The sequence below is a fragment of the Poecilia formosa genome, unplaced genomic scaffold (assembly GCF_000485575.1).
Source record: "Poecilia formosa unplaced genomic scaffold, Poecilia_formosa-5.1.2 Scaffold391, whole genome shotgun sequence".
In the NCBI taxonomy this organism is placed as follows: Eukaryota; Metazoa; Chordata; class Actinopteri; order Cyprinodontiformes; family Poeciliidae; genus Poecilia; species Poecilia formosa.
In genome coordinates, this window is record NW_006800330.1 from 507,796 (window position 1) to 529,284 (window position 21,489).

At 38.3% G+C, this 21,489-nt stretch overlaps 3 protein-coding genes across 5 annotated transcripts in view; 2 read left to right on the forward strand and 1 right to left on the reverse strand.

Annotated features, from left to right (window-relative positions):
• Positions 1-3,023, reverse strand: part of rad21b (RAD21 cohesin complex component b) — an 8,871-nt gene extending 5,848 nt beyond the window's left edge. The window contains exons 1-4 of one of the 3 annotated variants that reach the window (XM_016662825.1): positions 2,876-3,023; positions 1,379-1,581; positions 320-449; positions 115-214 (exon numbers count right to left, since the gene is read on the reverse strand). In XM_016662825.1, coding sequence (XP_016518311.1) covers positions 115-214; positions 320-449; positions 1,379-1,522 — 374 coding nt within the window. In that variant the 5' untranslated portion in view covers positions 1,523-1,581; positions 2,876-3,023. The other 2 variants (XM_016662826.1, XM_007575903.2) reach the window with 2 other exon arrangements.
• Positions 3,024-6,381: 3,358 nt separating this feature from the next.
• On the forward strand, positions 6,382-8,175 carry aard (alanine and arginine rich domain containing protein). Its single transcript, XM_007575904.2, has 2 exons — positions 6,382-7,154; positions 7,818-8,175. Exons 1-2 carry the CDS (start codon positions 6,945-6,947, stop codon positions 7,938-7,940), a joined length of 333 nt encoding a protein of 110 aa, XP_007575966.1. The 5' UTR covers positions 6,382-6,944; the 3' UTR covers positions 7,941-8,175.
• Positions 8,176-15,566: 7,391 nt separating this feature from the next.
• LOC103154583 (zinc transporter 2) lies at positions 15,567-21,346 on the forward strand. The gene is made up of 8 exons (XM_007575914.2): positions 15,567-16,115; positions 17,333-17,493; positions 17,845-17,991; positions 19,500-19,653; positions 19,773-19,936; positions 20,020-20,132; positions 20,946-21,051; positions 21,147-21,346. Exons 1-8 carry the CDS (start codon positions 16,042-16,044, stop codon positions 21,329-21,331), a joined length of 1,104 nt encoding a protein of 367 aa, XP_007575976.2. The 5' UTR covers positions 15,567-16,041; the 3' UTR covers positions 21,332-21,346.
• Positions 21,347-21,489: the final 143 nt, after the last annotated feature.

The window sequence follows — 21,489 nt, forward strand, 5'->3', positions numbered from 1 at the left end:
TGGATGGATGGATGGATGGATGGATGGATGGATGGATGGATGGATGGATGGATGGATGGATGGGGGGATGGATGGATGGATGGATGGTCTTATCCTAGAACCCGGCGGACTCACTCTAGGTCCGGTAGCGGCTGGTCGAAGTCGTGAAACTCCTCCGGTAGCGTGATCGCGTTGTAAGCCGCCTCTCTGTTCTCCTCTGGAAGATCCACGACTCCTACAAACCAAAAACCCAAAGTTTTGAAATGTGACGGCCGAAGTTACGCAGCACCTGAAGCTGTGAAGTTAAGGAGGAAACCGATGGTAACACAAGACGGCGCACCTGGTCTGAACGCCATCTTGATCTTGATGAAGGCCTCGTTACAGTCGGCCAGCAGGTACTTTGCCTTTCTGTGGTAGATCCTCACCACGCCCAGCAGCAGGTGTCCCGACGTCCGTAGAGCCATTTTCACCTGAGAAAAAAACAGAAAAACCCCCAAAGTAATAAATAACAGATACAAAAACCTTTTATTAACAGGCAAACATCACGTTAGCAAAAACAAGAAGCAGTTTTCAAATCGTTTCATTCAAAAAGTTATCAAAACCAACCTCAAACTAGACCTGGGGGATAAATTGATTTCAGATTTTCGTTTTTTGAAAATGTAATTTAAAAAAAAAATTCTCCCATCAATAACTGAATGATGTCAGAACACCGATGGCGGCCATCTTGTTTCACAAGCGTGTCGTACAGCTTCTGTTTATTTGGACTTTGAATTCACATCAACTCTATGACAAAATATTAGGGTCAGATTTGCATTTTTTATTATATTTTTACAAAAATAAAGTTATAATATTATGAGAATTTGTAGTAATACAGGAATAAAGTTGAAATAATACAATAATAATGTTAATATTACCAGAATAAAGTAATATTAGGAGAATGAAGTAATTTTAAGAGAACCCCAACATGAAAAATTAGCAAAAAAGATTGATTATTAACGTGCTATTTTAAATTCTGCTACCTTATGACTATATTCTCGTAATCAAGCCCTAATAGTCAGTGTTGCGACTCACAGAAGGGATGATTGAAATAAAAGCCACTTTCTGAAGATATTTTCAGCCATTCTTTTTTTTAGAAAGCAATAAGCAAGAAAAAAAATGGATTAAAATCGGATCTGGTATTAAAAAAATCAGAGATTTTATTTTTTAGCCATATCGCCACCAGGGGGCAGCATCTGCCTCTGACATTGTGGAGGAATTTGCTGACTTGACTGACAGAAAACATTCATCTTAAAGTAAAACTTCGAGTTGAGACCCAATTTGATAGAAAATCTGAAACAACAGACAAAAATCTTCCTTTAAGCTCATTATTGGCATAATTAAGAGGCAATAAATAAATCACTTTTGGTGAGATGATGCTCTCCACGCTGCTCTCCAGGTTGCACTCAAACACATGAGCCTTGGTCAGCTTCTTGTCCCAGTGGGCCGCCAGCCAGATCTTGGCCAGCGGCCCACGTTTGCTGAGAACGAAGTGGGCATAAAACATCGTCTCAGCGCCGCCGCCTCAGCACAGAGGGAAGGGAAGAGCAGAGGGAGGCGCTGGGCCTGAAACAAAACAGAAAAACCATGAGCAATACGAACATGTTTGACTGAATGCCTCAGTCTCTACAGTGTCACCTGATCACACATTCACTCCAAATTATTTGTGGAAAATTTGCCCTTTTCAAATATAAACAGTTATGAGCATTTATCGAGAGAGCCTCAAATATTCAGATATTCAGTTGTGGTCCTTAACCCACACAAATAATAATAATAACAATAATACTTTAGCTGTATAGTTCATTTTTAAACAAATGTTGCAGACTGTTCTACATTGAAAACAAAATTAAAACAAGACCATAAATGACACAAGAAACATGAAAAGTGTACCATGTCAACTAAAATGCATAACAATGCAAAGCAAAATTAAATAATAGAAATACAAAAGAAATTCAAATATTAAAAGGTTTATTATAAGGAATTATCTCTAAATAGGTTGCACACAAGACTTTTATTTATAAAATAAATAAAACATTTATTTTTTAATGAATATTTTTTATAAAATATTTATAAATATCTATATATTTTTTAAATTAGTTTTAATAATATATATTTTTATTTTTAGAAATTATATCAAAATTTATGAATTTGGTCCTGCTTCAAAAGCAAAAAACAAGCATGGATGTGATTCGATATACATCTTCTCCTCTATTTTCCTTGGTCAGATGATTTCATCCTGCCCTAAATAAACTAAAAAAAAAATGGTGGTCAGACCCTGACGGAATCACTCCAAGAGCCACAACTGGCCCCCGAGCCACACTTTGAACACCACTGACTGAAAGCAGAACCTATGACTACTGCATGTTCTTTCTTAAATCCTGTAAGTCCAACAATGATGTGCTTAGTTTCCCCACATACAGTTACTCCACATTTCTTCACCATTAGTTAATTCAGATCCGTATAATTGAGCAATTTCACATTCGTTTTACCAAGAAAGGCCATTTGAGGTTGAGGTGTGTTGTGATTATATACTAAAACCGCCTGCCATACTCTGTCAGGTGCGATGCACCTGCAGCAGTATGATGTAACCGCTGTGGCTGATCGTTGTTCATCTCTAATGAAGGAACAAACGTGTCGATAAACGCGATTTCTGCGGACTTTTCGTTTGCGTCTTTAAAAAATAAAACAAAATAAAAATAAAAAAATAAAAAAAACTGTTTCAACCGTAACAAATTGAAATTGCACCAACCGTCGATGCTGCATCCCAACAGGTGACGATCCGCAGGGACAAAACCCGAAGCGAGCGCGTCACAAGTCACTCAGAAATCCCAGCAGCTCGCACTAAACATTCATGACTCACCGTGCGGGATCGTATGTCCTTCTGTGTTTCTGCGGCGCCGTGCGGTCGCCGCTGCGGGTCTCAGCCCTCCTCTCCTCCTGGAGGTGGAGCAGCCAAGATGGCGGCGCTTCGTGTTGTGCAGCGGGAACGCGGTTTGAAGCCTCCTCAGCATGCGGAGCGGTCCTGATGTGAGGGGGATGCAGGGAGGGATGCTGATCGCCATCATGCCCCCCAAATTACTCCGAAAATATCAGCAACACGCACTGAAAAAAGAAAACAGTTAATCCAACTTTTAAAAAATGGAGTCGTCAAGTTACGTTCATCCTAAATATGCAAAGTTTATTGAGTTGCCATGTGAAACAAATGTGAATAAAGTAAGTTTGAGGAACTTAATTCAATTATATGTGACTATTTTTGTTTTTTCAGATGGAGCTCCGTTCTTTTTTTTCAGTGTGGTAAAAATATCTGACATCACTGTAGATGAAGTTTGATCCACTCTTTTTGCAGAATTTCTTTATTTCCGCCACATTTGAAGTTTTTATTTATTTATGTGAATGTCACATCATCTCAACCAGGTTTAAGTTCAGACTTTGACTAGACCAGATGTCAGTACCTTTTTTTTTGTCACTCCAGCTATAAATAAAGTGGCAAATTTTATTTGGCTGGACAAGACAGATTATTATTATTATTATTATTATTATTATTATTATTATTATTATTATTATTATTATTATTATTATTATTATTATTTTATTATTATTATTATTATTTTATTATTATTATTACTACATTAGCGATAACAAAAACACATTTCTTGTTCTGTTTGTGTCATTCTGATGTGAAAAACTATCCAGATGCTCCATAAAACATGCAGAAAAACACGACTAAATCCAGAGTTTTGTACCATTTCCATGTTTGATCAAAGTTTTTTCATTTTTTTTCTTTTCTTGAGCCAATATGTTGACCATGTGACACTGAACAAACTCAGCTGACCGAACATTGAGCCCTGCAGTTCCTCAGGCTGCTGCAACACAATCGACTGCATAGAAAAACTTGTGTGCTAAATAATTCTGTTTAAAAAATGTGACTAAAACTCTAAATACTTATATTAACTTTATTTTCTAGCATGAAAGAGATTTGGGAACCAGAAACAATCTGTTCCAAAGCAAAGCATAGAAATATGAACATAGAAATTGTGGGAAAAGGAACAATTGGCTGTTTAAAAAAATAACACCTTCTGCATTTTTCTTTACAAACTATAACATTTACTGTATAAACTCAAAAATGCAACTGAAGGTAAACTAATCATAAAATGGAAGTGGAAGTTGTTCACCACTAGAGGGCAGCAATGTAATTCAGTAGATAAAACATGACGCTTATGACCAGCAACAGGTTTTATTACATCTTATGCTGAGCTAATCTGAAAGATTGTTGTAAAAATGATCTAAATCTAAGAACTGAAGCCATTTAATCCATTTGCTTAATTTATTTTTCCTCAAATGCCATTAAATTGGATCTTTCTGCACGGTGAAGTGGACACAAATAGTTTGCAAACCTCTGATAAAAATGTGAAGTGAATGTTCATGGAGCGTCTTCACTCAGCTGGTTTAATGTGTAAATATAAATAAACATTATTGTCTTAAGTAAATATTCTGTGGTTCCAATTTTTGTGTATTAATATTAACTGATCACATAATTTTTTAATGTTTAAAAATGATGTTAAGCAAACAAATATATAAAGTTAGGTGCAAATTCTTGTATATTTTATTTAAAAAATATATAAAAAATAAATTCCTAAACTACAAAATAACAGAAAATAAGCATAAAAACACTTTTCCAAACATAAAAAATATTATATATTTGATATATATTTAAGCAATAGATAATGTATATGTGTGTTAAAGTTAGGTGGACATTCTAGTATTTTTTATTTTAAAAAGTAAAAAAAAATAACTACAAAATAACACATTTTAATCAGAAGAGAAACTTTGCCAAACGTTTTTCCAAATAAAACTTATGAAGTTTATACAGGAGTTAATGTTAATGTATATAAGACAGCACAAAGAATAACCAGGGGAAACATGTAGCATTTCAAAAGGCACAGCAGATCTGCTGATGGATTAATCAAATCATTATATAGAACCTTTAATTAATATTAGTCAGGTTATCTTTGCCTTTAGTTTTTAAATGCATTTGATGACTCTGAGACTCTGACAGCGGCCCGTTGAGTCGTCTGCAGAGGAAACGTTTCTCTCCATCCGAGGCTCAGTCGGCGTCGCTTGCGGCTGGTTTGCTGCTGTCATCGTCGTCACGCGCCGTCGCGCCGCCTTGACCTTTAGAGCTGATGACCTCCACCATCTTCTCACGCTTCACAGAACTCAACACAAACAGAACCATAACTCACTTCTTATGAGCCCTGACAAGCAACACACTGTAAAAACACAAAGTCTTACCAAGTAGTTTTGTCTGGTTTCTACTGTAAATATCTTAATACTTGTGAAAAAAGTCAAAACTAACTTACAAGTAACTTTTCAGCAAGAAATGGGAGATTGTTTTAAGTTACTAATTCCTTACTTTCAATGAAAAAAGTAGTTGATCCACCAGAAGATTATTTCACTTTTGATTTGAGGAAAATGTCTCGTGATAAGTGAAATGATCTGCCAGCGGCTCTGGTACCTTTTGTACAAATATTAAGGACTAATTGACTTAAAATGAGGCTCTATATTTTGCTGAAAAGTTAGTTTTGTCTTATTTCAAGACAAAGTTTGTTTTATTGACTTAAAATAAAAATAAACTGCAAAAACACAAAATCTAAAAAGTATTTTGTCTAATTTTATTGTGCAAATATCTTAGTTTTGTCTAATTTGAAGTAAATAACTTACAAGTAACTTTTTAGCAAAATATACAAGCTTGTTTTAAGTCAATAATCCTTAATATTTATGAACAAGAACTTGTTTTATTTGCAGATTATTTCACTTGTAACAAGATATTTTCCCCTTAATGTAAGTGAAAAAATCTACCAATGTAACTAGTATTTTTTAAATCAATATTAATAATGTATTTAGTCAAAATAAGTTCCTTATCTTACTGAAAAGTTACTTGTAAGTTAGTTTTTACGTATTTCAAGTGTAATAAGATATTTGCTCTAGAAACCAGACCAAAATAGTTGGTAAGATTTAGTTTTTTTTACAGTGTATGAACTTGTTCTAAGTCAATAAAACGAGCTTTGTCTTGCTGAAATAAGACAAAACTATGTACTAGTAACTTCTCAAGTAGGATAAGGAGTTTGTTTTAAGTAATATTGATTTAAAAATACTATTTCCACAAACGACGAGACGTTTTCCCAAGCTGCAGGTGAAATAATACTTGGTAATATTTAGAGTGTTTCGCAGTGCATCTTTCACACGATACTGAGCATCTTTTTTACTTCTGGTTTCTCTTTCTGCTGCCGGACACACTGGAGGCCTTTCTCCTCTTTATGCAGGAGTCAGGACGGGAAAAAGCTGCTCACTGTTGCCAGAAACCGTCCCACAGACCCAGAGGGGAATGGATTTAACTCCAGGACAAAAGGCCTGGTTATATTTCACCGCAGGACGGCCTTTGTGGCTCTGAATCAGCCAACACTGAGGCTGTGTTTGCTGCTCGCTCAACCTGTCCGTCCGCTATAATCTGAAGAGCAGGTCTTATTTAGGAAGACGCAGCAAAGAGAGGTCTACCGGGAGATGCGAAAGGGGGGAGTGATTGATTTTCTGCAGGTTTACACACAGGCCTTTCAGCTGAAAGAGAGCTCTATCGCTGCACATTTCTCACATCGGGGTTGTAAGGGGGCTGGATCTGCTGGGAAGGAGGAGGGTGGCAGTGGTTGGAGGGGTCTTTTCAGCTCTTTCTGGAGGAAACAATAGTCTTTGTTCAAGATCTTCCACCATTCTTATTAGGGCTACCAAGAGGAGGGAGGCGCGAGGAGAAGGGTGTTTCTCCATAGTAACAATGACAAAACAAGCCATTTCAGAGGGAGACACTCAAACTCCAGCAGGAGGAGAAGGAGCAGGTCTCACTGTGCTGCAGAAAGTTTAGCAGAAGTTACCCAGGCATGGAGCGGGACAGCCACAGCGAGGACACGTTGTCCACCATGGTCCTGGAGAACGTCAAGAACAAACTGATCCACGCCTTCAGGGTGACCGCCGAGTCCAGAGCGGGTCAGAGGGAGGCCGGCGGCGGCATCGGGAGGAGCCAGCAGGCCAACGAGGAGCTGCGGCGGGCGCAGATAGATGGAGCTCTGACCTGGCTCCGGTCCGAACTGGTGAGACTTAACGCTTCCTTTCAGCATGGAAAACAGAATGGAGCTTAAAATTCCCCTTTGGGATCAATAAAGTATTTCTGAATTCCAGTTTGAACAGAAAAGAGTTAATTTGCTAAATGTGATCCAATTAAGTTTGTTAATCTTTCTTAGCACTAATTTCCTTAATTCTGAAATCGGTGATGGGCTGATGCTTACATTTAATCCACTTCTGCAAAAGTATAAAAGATGTCAAACTCAAGGCCCAGGGGCCAATTCTGGCTCGCCACAGCTCTTCATCTGGCCCTCTGGACTGCAGAGGGATGCATAAATAAAATCTTTAAGGTTACATTTATGTGCTCAAGTATTATTTAATTAAACAAAATAAATAACTTTTTTTTTTACTAATTGTTTAATCAAAATTCCAAGTAAAATATTCATTTATTAAAGATTTTTTTTTTAATTTAAATATGCCTTACTTCTCTTGCCAAATAGATCATTAGTCGCATTAAGTTTTTTCACAGCTAAATAAAGGTTTAAAAACACATTTTGTTTGTTTAATTATGTGTGCTTCCAGTTTTATTTAAGTGAATGCATTAATAAATCTTTACTGGCCACTTACAAACACATCTAGCAGTGCCTGCTCCGGGCCTGGATGCACTCTGACCTCTGCCTGTTGTCGTGCAGCTGGAGATGCGTTCGCAGGACGTGCAGCTGGCTCAGACGCTGCTGGGGCTCAACACAGAGATCCAAAGACTGCGGAGGGAGAGCTTTGGGGGGCTGGAGGTGCAAGGGGACGATCAGCCGTGAGCGAACCCCACGAGGCTGCTTCTTGTCTGGGAAGGACTTAAAGCTGACGAAGGGAATCCGTGGAGCCAGAAGTAAAGAATCCGACACAACTAGGGAACACTGAATGCATCGTTTGAACAGAGTCGAGCTGCTGCATGGACAGTAATGGAGGCAGACAGAGTAACTAGGGCTGCGTTCACACTGCAGCCTGAAGGGACCCTGCTCCGATTTTTTGTCAAATCGGATTTTTTATTTTTTATTTCTTCCGTGGCCGTTCACATTTCCAAATAAATGCGACCTGTATGCGTTCTGCAGTCTGAACGGGCAACGACCTGAAAGTGTCCCGCATGCGCAGTAGAGGGCGCTATAGTCAGCGTTCTCAGTGTTCTGCCAACCGCCATAAAAAGAAGAAGAAGAAGAAGAGCTCAGTGTTTGCGGAAGTAAACATGGAGGCTAACGGCGGAGCGTATCGATTTTAAAGTTGTTGTCCAGCCGGAGCAGCATATTAACCTAATCCTCATTACAGTCCGTCATGGTTGTTGTTTTTCTTCCCGCTGAACAGGGACATTTGTCGAGTGTCGGTGACGTTCAGGTTGGATGAACTGGGCGTTGGGTCGCATTTGTATCGGATACCCGAGTGGCCTGGGTCACTTCGAAAAGCATCTAACCTGTGTTGTTCAGACAGTCATGAAAAGATCAGATACAGGCCGCATTAAGGTAAAAATAAATTAAAAAAATCTGAATGGTTCGCTTCAGGCTGCAGTGTGAGCGCAGCCTAAAAGGCGCTTTGCACTTCTGCAGGGTTCTTCTGATTCTGAACAGTAAAATGATAATGAATGTGAAGTTGAGGAACAATAAATAAAGTATTTGTCCCAGCAGCTTTATTGAGCCAACTTTCTGAATCACAGGAGATTAAATTCATCCACACTTTCCCTCTTTTATAGATATATTCTCTTTATTCAGTCTCTTCTGTCATCATTTTAATAGCAGTTTACAGAAACAAGGTGCTACAATCTCAGTAATTTTAGGCCACAACAGTCACACAAAAAACATGGCAACATCCGACCAGAGTTATCTTTTTCTCTTTTATTTTGCTTTGCTGGTTTAGGATGTGATACAGATAAGACTTTCGTGATTAAATGTTCTCTGTCACTTTTACAAAATGGAAGCTAACTGTGCACATGTTTAGAAAATTAAGGCACAGAGCTTCTCCTGTGGGTCATTTTTTCACCTGAATAAAAAGTTTGATGTATCTTCTGACAGAAGAATAAGTTTCTGCTTCCTCCGTCGCTTTCAGAGTCCCAGTATCTGCCCTCTTCATCCGTGTCCTCCTCTTCCTCCTCGGACAGCTCCTGCTTCAGCTCCTGGATGCCAGAATGAAGCTCCATCAGCTGCCGGATAAGCGCTTGGTCCTGGGAACGCATCTCCATCTGAACATAAAACACATTTAGATCAGACTTGTGGATTAAAAACGGGGGAACTGGACTTCTTCTCAATCAAACTGACCATTTCCTTCCTGCGCTATTCCGCTCTAATAAAATAAAATTGAGGATTTTTCACGTGTAGTTGGATTCCTTCCGGTGGAATTTCAACCTGGCCAATCAGCAAAGAGAAGAACTCGAGAACGATGACGTCGATTTTTTTTTTTGCGTTGTTTTAGAAATGCGTGTAGTCTTAGCGNCGGAGCAGCATATTAACCTAATCCTCATTACAGTCCGTCATGGTTGTTGTTTTTCTTCCCGCTGAACAGGGACATTTGTCGAGTGTCGGTGACGTTCAGGTCGGATGAACTGGGCGTTGGGTCGCATTTGTATCGGATACCCGAGGGGCCTGGGTCACTTCGAAAAGCATCTAACCTGTGTTGTTCAGACAGTCATGAAAAGATCAGATACAGGCCGCATTAAGGCAAAAATAAATAAATAAATAAGAATCTGAATGGTTCGCTTCAGGCTGCAGTGTGAGCGCAGCCTAAAAGACGCTTTGCACTTCTGCAGGGTTCTTCTGATTCTGAACAGTAAAATGATAATGAATGTGAAGTTGAGGAACAATAAATAGTTAAAGTATTTGTCCCAGCAGCTTTATTGAGCCAACTTTCTGAATCACAGGATTTTAAATTCATCCACACTTTCCCTCTTTTATAGATATATTCTCTTTATTCAGTCTCTTCTGTCATCATTTTAATAGCAGTTTACAGAAACAAGGTGCTACAATCTCAGTAATTTTAGGCCACAACAGTCACACAAAAAACATGGCAACATCCGACCAGAGTTATCTTTTTCTCTTTTATTTTGCTTTGCTGGTTTAGGATGTGACACAGATAAGACTTTCATGATTAAATGTTCTCTGTCACTTTTACAAAATGGAAGCTAACTGTGCACATGTTTAGAAAATTAAGGCACAGAGCTTCTCCTGTGGGTCATTTTTTCACCTGAATAAAAAGTTTGATGTATCTTCTGACAGAAGAATAAGTTTCTGCTTCCTCCGTCGCTTTCAGAGTCCCAGTATCTGCCTTCTTCATCCGTGTCCTCCTCTTCCTCCTCGGACAGCTCCAGCTTCAGCTCCTGGATGCCAGAATGAAGCTCCATCAGCTGCCGGATAAGCGCTTGGTCCTGGGAACGCATCTCCATCTGAACATAAAACACATTTAGATCAGACTTGTGGATTAAAAACGGGGGAACTGGACTTCTTCTCAATCAAACTGACCATTTCCTTCCTGCGCTATTCCGCTCTAATAAAATAAAATTGAGGATTTTTCACGTGTAGTTGGATTCCTTCCGGTGGAATTTCAACCTGGCCAATCAGCAAAGAGAAGAACTCGAGAACGATGACGTCGATTTTTTTTTTTGCGTTGTTTTAGAAATGCGTGTAGTCTTAGCGATAACACCGGAGGAAGTGAACGAAGCCGTTCAGTTGATGTTGGCCTCTAATTATTGAAATATCATTAGCAGCCATCTTGTTCGGATAGGCACTTTCTCTTCAGTGGACGATGGTTGATTTCTGTGGAGCTAAATTGGAGCCAGTTGGTCCAAAAGAAAATTAAATTCAATCTGAAAAAAAGATTTGAAACTGAAAAAAATTTTTGAAACTGGAAAACAGGTCGCAAAACTGAAGAAAATGTTCAAAACTACTTTTTTAGTCCCAGATTTTTTTAGTTTCAAAACGTTTTAGTTTCAAAATAATTTTTAAGTTTCAAACATTTTTATATATCAAAACATCTTTTGGTTTTCAAAAAATGTTCAGTTTTTAGACAATTTTCAGTTTCAATTTTTTTCAGTTGCAAACTTTTTGTCACTTTCAAAATAATTTTTCAGTTTCAAATCTTTCTTGTTCAGTTTCAAACTATTTTATATTTCTTTTTTTTTGACAAAATAGTGTTTTTGTTTAATTTATTTTTCAGTTTCAATTTTCTTTCTTTTGAACAAACTTTATGGCCCCAATTTAACTCCATAGTTTGTGGTGCAGGCTATTTCTGGTAAGCTTCATAGCGTTGAACTGGTGGAGTACGTACATCATGGACAAACGGTTTTTACCAAGCTTCGATGAAAATGTTTTTGGTTTTTGTCATGGATTTTCTGTGCAAACTGCAGCATTTGAATCATCTCTCCTTTCAAATGTAAATTTAACTTCTTCATCTAATTACTTCCAGTGTAAAATGCGATTTCCCGAGCTTCACCAAATCCAAGTTTGCTTTCAAGGATTCAGGAATGTCTTGAACAAAAAACCCTGGCGGGCCGATCTGCATTTCTTTTCTGTGTTAATTACGGCTCCAGTCGGAGAGTCCGTGCTCCGGCTGAAAGATGCTGGTCTTATTGCCTTTGTCAGAAACTCAACGACTCACAGATGAAACATGAACTTTCCTACTGGAGACGGGGGCCTGCTGGGCTCCAACTCATTATGCCAAACGCTGGTCCCTTTCAGACTGGACACTGTCACTGTGTGTGTGTGTGTGTGTGTGTGTGTGTGTGTGCGTGCGTGCGTGCGTGCGTGTGTGCGTGTGTGTGTGTGAGAGAGAGAGAGAAACAGCTGCTGAGCAAAAAGACTCAATCAAGACGCTTCTTTGTTCCAAAGTTCTTTCACTTGGGTGGAAAATGAAGATCTTAGCATTTAAGCTGGATTTATGGTTTAGATGTGCTGCGGAGATAAAGTTGTTCTCTTTTCCTTAGAGGCTAATGTAATTTGATCTAAATAATCTTGCTTTTCTCTTATAACTATCACAAAGGGTTTATTTATCTCATATGTAATGTCTTTTTTCATCATAATGAGCCAAAATTTGAAGTCTAAACTTCTGTTAATGGCAGAATTTGGTGGCAACTGTAGTCACATTTACTTGGCTAACTTGGAAAAAATTCCTTTTAGGAGTATTTTAACTATATGCTTTACTTTTACTTGAGTAAAAGTATTAAGTACTCGCACTTCAGTGAAATTTCTGGATTGGGATTTAAAAACAAATTCACCAGACACAGACACACACCTGCAGTTTGTGTTAAAGTTTCATAAGTTTTGTAACTGCAGGTGTGTCCGTGTCTGGTGAATCTTTGGTTCACCAGACACCAACATTCACCAGATCTTAATGTTTTTCAGTAAGAGTGAGAGTAGCGATGCTTCATAATACAATTACTCAAGTAAGAGTATAAAAATATATATTAAAAAGTCTGCTTGTGCACTGGGTAACTGATGAAATGATCAGTCACTTAATATTTTAAAATTACATCATCAGACGGATCATAATATAAGGTTAAGTAGAAATTTTGGTATTTAGAGGACAAAAATCACAACAATTTATATAAGTAACAAAAACTAACAAAATCTGGCAAAAGAAAAAAAATTCCAAATCAGTTTTTTTCAATAAAAACTCATGAAATGTTAATGTTAACAAAAATTGCAGGTGTGTGTCTGGTGAATTTTTGACTAAATAAATTTGTTATTTTTTCAGTGGATAGAAAATCCGGGTATTTTACTCAAGTAAGAGTAGCAATACTTCATAATAAAGTTGCTCAAGTAAAGTAAAAAGTACAGCGTAGTAAAAAAAAAACCCTCCTAAAAGTACATTATTCTGAAAAGTAACTTGAAACACGAACCAACATTTTAAAGTGTAATGGGGACACTTGGCAAAATAATGTTTCAGTTGTTGGTGATGACTGCGTATTTTTATGTATTTATGACGTAAAGCACTTTGGACGTCCTTGTTGCTGAAACGTGCTACCCAGTTAAACTCAACTGATCGATTGAAGTAAATTTAACTGAGTAAATGTAACTAGTTACTCCGCAGCTCCGGGCTTACCAGCTCCGCTCTCAGCCGTGCCAGTGCGCTCCCAATGTCCCACCGGCTGCCGTCCCTTCCGGCCGAGTGCGCCCCTCTCAGGGGGCAGAAGTGGCGCAGTTTGGGTGTGTTCTCCCAAATTGCGCCATCATGAAAGGTAGAAGTCTTGCAGGAGAAATCCCGCAGTCTGGTCAGGACCACGTCCATCACACCAGTCCGGTCCGGTGAAATCCTCAGCCGGTCTCCACCGGACGGTGCTTATGAGGAAATCACTCTCTTCTTTCTCCACTCTCTCTCTTTCTCTCTTCCAAAACGTGATCCCTGCAACTCTTTTTAGCCAAAAAGAAAAAGCTAAATGTCGTCACCTAACAGGGAAATGTGACTGACGTCGGTGCATTTTGTCCGGTTTTTATCGGATCCGCTCGTTCCGCGACGATTAGCGGAGGACGTCGGTGGTTGCCATGACGACGGGGCTTGCGTATCTTCGGGGACAGAAGAAGGGCTTCTTCTTTTAGCTTTCTGGTTTTTGTGAGGTAAATGTGAAGAACAGCCATGTGTGACTAACTGTTCCCATGCCACCGTCGTCGCTCTCCGCAGCCCGGGGCAACCCAGCGGCGGTCCGGACGCTTTGGCAACCAAACACACGACGTCTTTATCAGACCTGACGAACCGAAATAAGCGCCAGAAGCTATTTTTAGACTTCCACTAGTTCCACTGTTAGAGATACAAGAGCAACTGAACCAATTTTCAAATAAAGTAAAAAAAAAAGAAAAAAAAAAAAAGACTAATTGTGTGAAAGTGTCATGGTGTTAATGTCGCGCTTAAAACGGATGAGGACTTGTGACGTACGATGACGTATTAGGGCCATTGAATGTGGGACTATATTGCCTTCAAAACAACTCAGATATTTTTAGATTAATGTGAAACATTTTCTAGAATAAAACCTGTAATTTTCTTAACCTTACGAGAAAAACAACTTTTGTTTCTAAAAACAAATGTGAATCTCTGAGCTCTACAAATTGAACATTTGCAAGAAAAAAAACCTGAAAACATTTTGAGAAAGTTTTGACATTTCTGAGTTCTGAAAGAAAGAAAAAAACTCTTTTTCTGGAAAAATCCTGGGAATTTTTAAGCCCCAAAAGTTTAAAGATTGTGAAACAAAAACCTCTGAAATTTTTAGATTAATCTCAGAAATCTTCCAGGAAAAAAAATAATTCTGAGCTCCAAAAGGTTGAAAAATTGCAAGAAAACCCCCCCACAGAAATCTCGAGCTTAATTTCAAAAATTTGTATCAAGCATTTCTAAAATCATTCTACTCAGCTGCAAATTTGTTTGTCTGATCATGCTATTTTTAAAAACTATTTATTATCCTTATGTTGCCAGTTTTCCTCGTTGTCTTCTATTCTTATTTTTGATGTTTTCATATTTTACCTCAGTTTGTCTATGCTGAATAGACACTTCCTCACTGAGGGGACAATAAGTAACATTTATTTTATTTTCTATTCTATCTCCTTTGAAAATATTAAATCATAAAGGTTTCCTTTAGCATATGACTCACTGTCGCCCTCTTGTGTTAATTTCGGGAACAAATGAGTTTCAGATAAGAGGTGACCAAACCAAACATTAAGAAAATATAAAATGAAAGCATCAGTTGTTATCAGTCTTAAGAATAAAGATTGTTGTTTGCACTTTGAATATTTTAATATTTTAATATTCATGGTGAAACATCATATCAAATGTTATTTTCAGTGTGTAAATCTGAGTAATTGACTTGACTGAGGGAACATAGTTGAAATAGTTTCTATTTCTATTATATTCTGTTCTATTGTCAGAATAGATAAATAAGTAATTATTTATCTATAATAAATAATTACTTATTATTTAAGTAATATTAAATAATAATATTTAATATTAATAAATATTATTATTTATATTAAAGTACCATCAAAGGCCCCTGATGGTACTTTGGAGGTTTAGTTGCTTAGTTTTGGGTGAGTGTGTTTCAACATCCGGGTCAATCAATCAGTCAATCAATGTTTGATTCAATGATTGAATCAAACATTGATTGAATCAGTCAATCAGTCAATGTCTCAGCTACAGCTGATCAAAACTTAAATGTTTGTTTGAAAATCAGATTTAACTAATTAAAATTTCTGTTCATCTTGTTATGATCGCAAAGAAAGGAAATTAACTACATTTCATGTTTATATTTCACATTTTTGTTTATTATTTATAATTCTGGTGATTAATGATGCACCCCCCAAACAAAAACAAGGAAAACCTCAGCTGAAATCCGAACATTTCGCACCAGGAAAGCTGTTTTTTTTAACAGAACAACACCCATGACTTCCACCAGCAGAGTTAATGTGAAATAAATTTGACTCCGGTTTGGGGATCCACGGATGAACCATGTGATTCCGCACGAGGAATACGCGGCACACGGCACTTCCAGCGGGTTGCGTAACCCCGCAGTGTCGGCTGCTGCTGCGGGGCGCTGCGTGAAGCGGGCAGAGTTTGGGTGGGTGCTGCAATCACCAGTTTCTCCACTTTAAGAAAGAGGCAACTTAGTTGCACAAGTGTTTCCCCTGGCTGTTTTTGTCGCAATGAGCTTTCAACTTCTGCATCCTCCCAGCGTCGAACCGCCACCTCTTCCCACCCCGACCACCTCCCTCTTCAGACGGGTTGCAATTTGCACACGGCTGCGTTGGTTATTTGCACTAATTATAATGTAGGATGGGTGCAAATATTCGCAATCGGCGTGTGGAGAACCAGCAAAGCTTCAGTCAGAGGAAAGCGGATCTGAATCTGTGAACGGTTTTCTTTTGTTCATTGGAAATTGGTGTTTGATATTTCCCTCCAGTGATGTTCAAAAGCAAGGATCCAGAGCGACGTCACATTTTGGCAGAACACAGCAAAGCGTACTCCCTCCCGGGAAGGTGAGGCGAACTTTTGTATTGAATATCGATTTCTACAAAGGAAAAGCTGAAAAAGAGGCGATTTCTCACTCGTTTTTAATATTTTTTGTGTTCTTCTGTGACTTAAAGTTTTCCTCACCGGACTGATGTGGGATCTGTGGGAAAACCTGCATTTAATTATCCTAAATTAGCTTGTTGATCAACCGATTTATTCGATCACTTTTGATTAGGGGAAATGATCATTCAGATTTAAGGGCTGAGGTTGAGATACAGTTAATTTTTTTACATAATTGGTCATTTTAATTGTCTCAAACTCATAAAACTGTAATTAAGTCAATTTAATAAGCCTAAATATGGATACTGAATACAAACGACTCTTTAAAATTTCTCAAAAATAAAGTTGCAATAACCAGATTTGGTAACCCTCTGACACATACTTTGCTTAAACACCTTCAGGTGAGGTAATTTGATTAATATAGCACATTTTCAGCAACAAGGCGATTCAAAGTGCTTTACATGAGTTAGAGGAAGTACAAACAACAAAAGAAAGGCAAGAGAAAAATAAAGGTATAAAAAGTTTACAAAAAGGTAAAAGTATATACCACTTGCTGCAGTGTTGGTTGTGCAGGAGGCTCTGCTAATGCTTTTCAAAGATGTACCATTGTATCGCTGTACATCTGTTTGCGGCCATTTTCATGTGAGTAAACGTTGAGTTGGGGCGTGGCCAGCAGCAGATTATTTGGATTTAAAGTGACAGGAGCCCCTAAAACAGCTCCTTCTGGAAGGAGCTCAGAATAGGCAGAACTGAGCAAACTAAAACCTCATTATCTAAGAATTATTTGTTTGTAAATGATTTGTTTTGTGTAAAAACATCCTAACCTGTTTAAGGAAGCATAATATGTCTCCTTTAAGCGTGTTCTGTAGTCCTGAAATGCTGATTATAAATATTTTTCCCTGTCAACTTACCAAACTAGTCATTGATGTGTGTAAAAATATATTTTGCACGAGGAGCCAACCTTGTTTCCCTCATCAGTGTGGCAGAGGTTGGTGCAGGTTCACCATCTTATAGTTCGGCGGGTTCAGAAGATCATTTCCATCTCCAGTTGGACTCTCTCTGGACTTTTGGGGTTGTAGTTTTTCCAGCGTTTTAATGAAATCGTCCCCATCTCTGTTTCTTGGGGATGAATTTATTTCAGCCTTCTAACTTTCTGTAACATTGCAGAGTTTTCTGATTACAGTGTGCCAAACCATGAAGAACTGCAGAAAGATGGGACTTTCAAGCATTGCCATGATAACAGCTTCGCTCAGCAGGACCGAGAGACGGAGAAAAAAGTTGCCAGCAGGAGGTTGTACGTTGTTTCCATCATCTGTCTGCTCTTCATGATAGGCGAGATTGCTGGTAAGTTTGTTTTTTTTTAAATCCCTTTTCTTGCTTTATTAGTTTCATCCTAAGTCTTTCTCAGTGTTCTTTGACAATACTGGTTAATTTTGACCATTAGCTTTTGTCCTTTTGTTCTTTTTAACTCTGTTCTGTTCTCATTTTCTTTATTCAACTTTTCATTACATCTCCACCTCCTGTCTTTTCTCTTTCCTTTTCCTGCATCCTTCAAAAAACAACTATTTTTACTCCAAAATGTCCAGTTACCACATGTAGAAGGGGTCAAATGCAACTGGAAGCATTAGAGTTACAAAATATTGATGCTAATGTAGACAGACCCTTAGTAATTGTTTAAATTTTTCCTTTTTGCAGGAGGATATTTGGCAGGAAGCCTCGCGGTCATGACGGACGCAGCTCACCTTCTGACTGACCTAGCCAGCTTTGTCATTAGCTTGTTTTCCCTCTGGCTTTCCTCTAAACCTGCCACACAAAGGCTCAGCTACGGCTGGTATCGTGCAGGTACCGAGTCATAGGACGGGTCCAACAGCATCTGTTGCATTTATGTTTCCTTTCCAACAACATTTAGTTTGAAATCATTAATACAACAATACAACACACACACTCGTTGTAAATATGAAAACACAATTTTGTGACTATCATTTATTTAATTATCCGCTTGCTAACAACAGACCTTGCTGGTTGCATGACTACTACAGAATTAATTGGCTAGCCTGCAGCTACTTTGCTAGCTAGCAGTTTCTACTAGCTAGCTAACTGAATTGAGGTTTAACTTACCCTATCTTCAATACCTTTATTTAATAAACATAAATGAATAAACAAGTATATAAATATATACAATTCTCTCAGCTAACTAAGTGCATTGATTATACATTGTAATTGAGGCTTCCCTGGAATATTAACCATTGTTATTGAAATGCCAGTTGGCCTTTCCATTTCTTTTCTCTTGCATATTTTCTACATGTTATATAAACATTTTCTACCCATTCTATTTCTCCAAAATGAGAACAATCCCCTGGTAAGCTTGCTTGCTAAGTAGGAAGATGGATTACTAATTTGCTACATGCTAGCTACTTTGCTGGCTAGCAATCTACCTAGCTAGCTTACTTGCACCAGGGTGATTGCAGTTGTACGTCAAGCCTTTTGTGCAGGTATCCTGGGGACACACAGGACTGTGAGATGACCAGATACTGCTACTGGAACGATGCCACGAATCTTTGTTTTTTCCTTTTTTGTTGTTTTTTCTGGTCAGATCCTTGTTAACTAAAAATCGAGATGGATTACTAATTTGCTACATGCTAGCTTCTTTAATGGATGCAGTTGTTAATACACTTGTGCTGCATTAATAAGGCTCTGGTTATGAATCCCTCAAGCTCTTTCTGTATGGAGTTTACTTTTATTCCAGGTGTATAAATGTTTTTTTTTATTTTTTTTAAATGGCCCTAAATATCTTAAGAGGGTGGATGGAAAGTTTGCTTGTTGGTTGCACGTAGTCAATTAACTTCATGGTTATAAACTAGCTAGCTGATAATAACAAGTTAGCATCTACAAGAATATATTCTTTCTCTGGTTCTTTGGGTTTTGAAACCGTTTTTCCTCACTCTGTAAAAGAAAAATTTCCACAACAGTTGCATGTAGTTAATTAACTTCATGGTTATAAACTAACTGATAATAACAAGCTAGCATCTTTTTCATCTTGCCCCAATTTCAAGTTGGCATCTTTTTCATCCTGCACCAATTTCATTTTAGTAGCAGCATCTCCAGATCCAGTTTTAGGCTGAATTTTAAATCACTACCAGCCAAATTAATGTTCCATGGGTAAAAAGAGAATTGATGCACTTTCATGATAAAACATTTCTCAGAAACTGTAGTTTAGGTTAGGATAGAAGCAACTACCTGGTAAAAGAAGGTCAACTTCTTGCCCCTTAGCCATTTGGTCGATGTTTGATTATGTTTTCTGGTGAATTCTCTCCTGATTTCTTTGCGACGTTGTTTCGTTGTCCATGCAGAAATCTTGGGTGCTCTGCTGTCAGTTTTCACCATCTGGATCGTCACAGGAGTGCTGGTTTATCTCGCTGTGGAGCGCATCGTCCATGATGACTATGAGATCGAGGGCCATGTGATGCTCATTACCTCAGGTTGTGCAGTGGTGGCCAACATTATGTGAGTAAAATGGAGGAATGTTGTTGTTTATGCTAAAGTATTCAATAATTGTTCTTTAACAGGTTGAAGAACAGAATTTCTTATAGCGCTGATTGAAATTGGTCCTTATTTCCCAACAGAATGGCTTTAACCCTTCACCAGTCGGGTCATGGCCACAGTCACGGTGGACTCGCCTCACACGGACACAGTCACAGTCCCAAGAGAGGAAAAGAAAAGACTCAGAGCCCAAACAACATCTATTCAAACGACTGCATAGACATGGAAGAAAACCATGCGGGCAACGGTACGATTGAAAAACAGCAACATAGCTGAGACACTAAAATGTCGTAATATGATGTGGATGTTTGTTATTTTCATATGTGTTAGGAAAGAGGGCTCAGCAGGCGAATGCAAGTGTGCGAGCAGCTTTTGTGCATGTGATGGGAGACCTTCTCCAAAGTGTTAGCGTGCTCGTCAGTGCCATCATCATCTTCTTCAAGGTATCTTATTCTGCATTTGGGCTCAAACTCAAACTCTGCTTTAAAGAGTTTTTTCTGTGGTAGAAACTGCAAATGGAGATTTAAAATAGAAATATGCAAGTTTTCCCTCATCTCAAGTGTTATTTTATTAATTAAAAGTGGTTATTGTGAAACTACTATATCTTTGAAAATTACTTAAATGGTCATTCTTAATAGTTTTCATAAAGCTTTTATTTAAACTCAATGATAATCTTGTGTGTTTTAGAGCGTTTTCACACCTGATAGTCCGGCAGACTCAGTTCGATTGGGAACCAACATTATTTTACATTTTCTGCTGGTGATTCGCTTTCACGCTGCACTGTTCGCCTGTGGTGAAACAGCACAAAAACCACCGAAGAAGACACTGAGCGCAACTTCCTCCTTTGCAAAATGTAAACAAAAGTGGAGTAGCGTCAGGTTTTAGCGTTTGTCGGATTTCTCTTTTGCGTTTGGTAAAAGTCCATGAGTCATTTCTTCCGCTAGTTTCAGATTCTAGCCTGTGAGTTACCTAGCAACTCGCACGTCCTTTGGTTGCCTAGCAATAACCTGCTGAGCAACAGCCACAGTAGCCCCATGATCCACTTCCTGCTTTGGGAATGGTCTCCAGTCCAAAACAAAAGATTTGTTTTCATTGCAGCTGCCCTTTTAAGGATTTCACCCAGATGATTTGCTTTTCTGCTTAAAAGAGAGATCTAATTTATTCATTAAATAAAATAAAATGTAGTTTTTCATTACATAGCTATGTATTAAGTTATGCTTTTTGATTTTTTTTTTTTTAATGATTTTTACTTCCAGCCAGAATATAAAATCGCAGATCCGATCTGCACCTTCTTGTTCTCCATTCTGGTCCTATGCACCACCTTCACCATCATGAGGGACATCCTTCTTGTTCTAATGGAGGGTAAGGCCATGACTATTCTTTTAGTATATATTATCATAGATTTAGCTCATTTTCTCTCAGTTTTGCTTTTGTTGTTTTTTCCAACTGTGTCGCAGGTACGCCATCGGGGGTGAGGTACAGTGAGGTGCGAGACCGTTTGTTAGCTGTAGACGGAGTCAAAGCAGTTCACAACCTTCACATCTGGGCGCTCACCATGAATCAGGCAGTTCTGTCTGCACACATAGCAATAGGTGAGAAAAGTCAGTCATTTATTTCACAGATTGTTTTGTATTTCAATTAGTTGTTAGAGTTGGCATTGTGTTTCAAAACAGTACATCATAATATGGCTGGAGAATAAATCAGTAACGTATATCAGATTAGACATGGGATCAGTATTGATAGATGATGCGTCTGATAAAATATTCAGCAATTTCACTGAACTGCACTGCATTCTGGGAG

Excerpts from the sequence above, each read along its gene's own strand:
- aard (XM_007575904.2), top strand. The coding sequence starts at position 6,945 with ATGGAGCGGGACAGCCACAGCGAGGACACGTTGTCCACCATGGTCCTG. Across the intron at positions 7,155-7,817 it reads CCTGGCTCCGGTCCGAACTG|CTGGAGATGCGTTCGCAGGA; the intron begins GTGAGACTTAAC and ends GTTGTCGTGCAG.
- LOC103154583 (XM_007575914.2), top strand. The coding sequence starts at position 16,042 with ATGTTCAAAAGCAAGGATCCAGAGCGACGTCACATTTTGGCAGAACAC. Across the intron at positions 19,937-20,019 it reads AGAAAACCATGCGGGCAACG|GAAAGAGGGCTCAGCAGGCG; the intron begins GTACGATTGAAA and ends CATATGTGTTAG. Across the intron at positions 20,133-20,945 it reads CCATCATCATCTTCTTCAAG|CCAGAATATAAAATCGCAGA; the intron begins GTATCTTATTCT and ends TTTTACTTCCAG.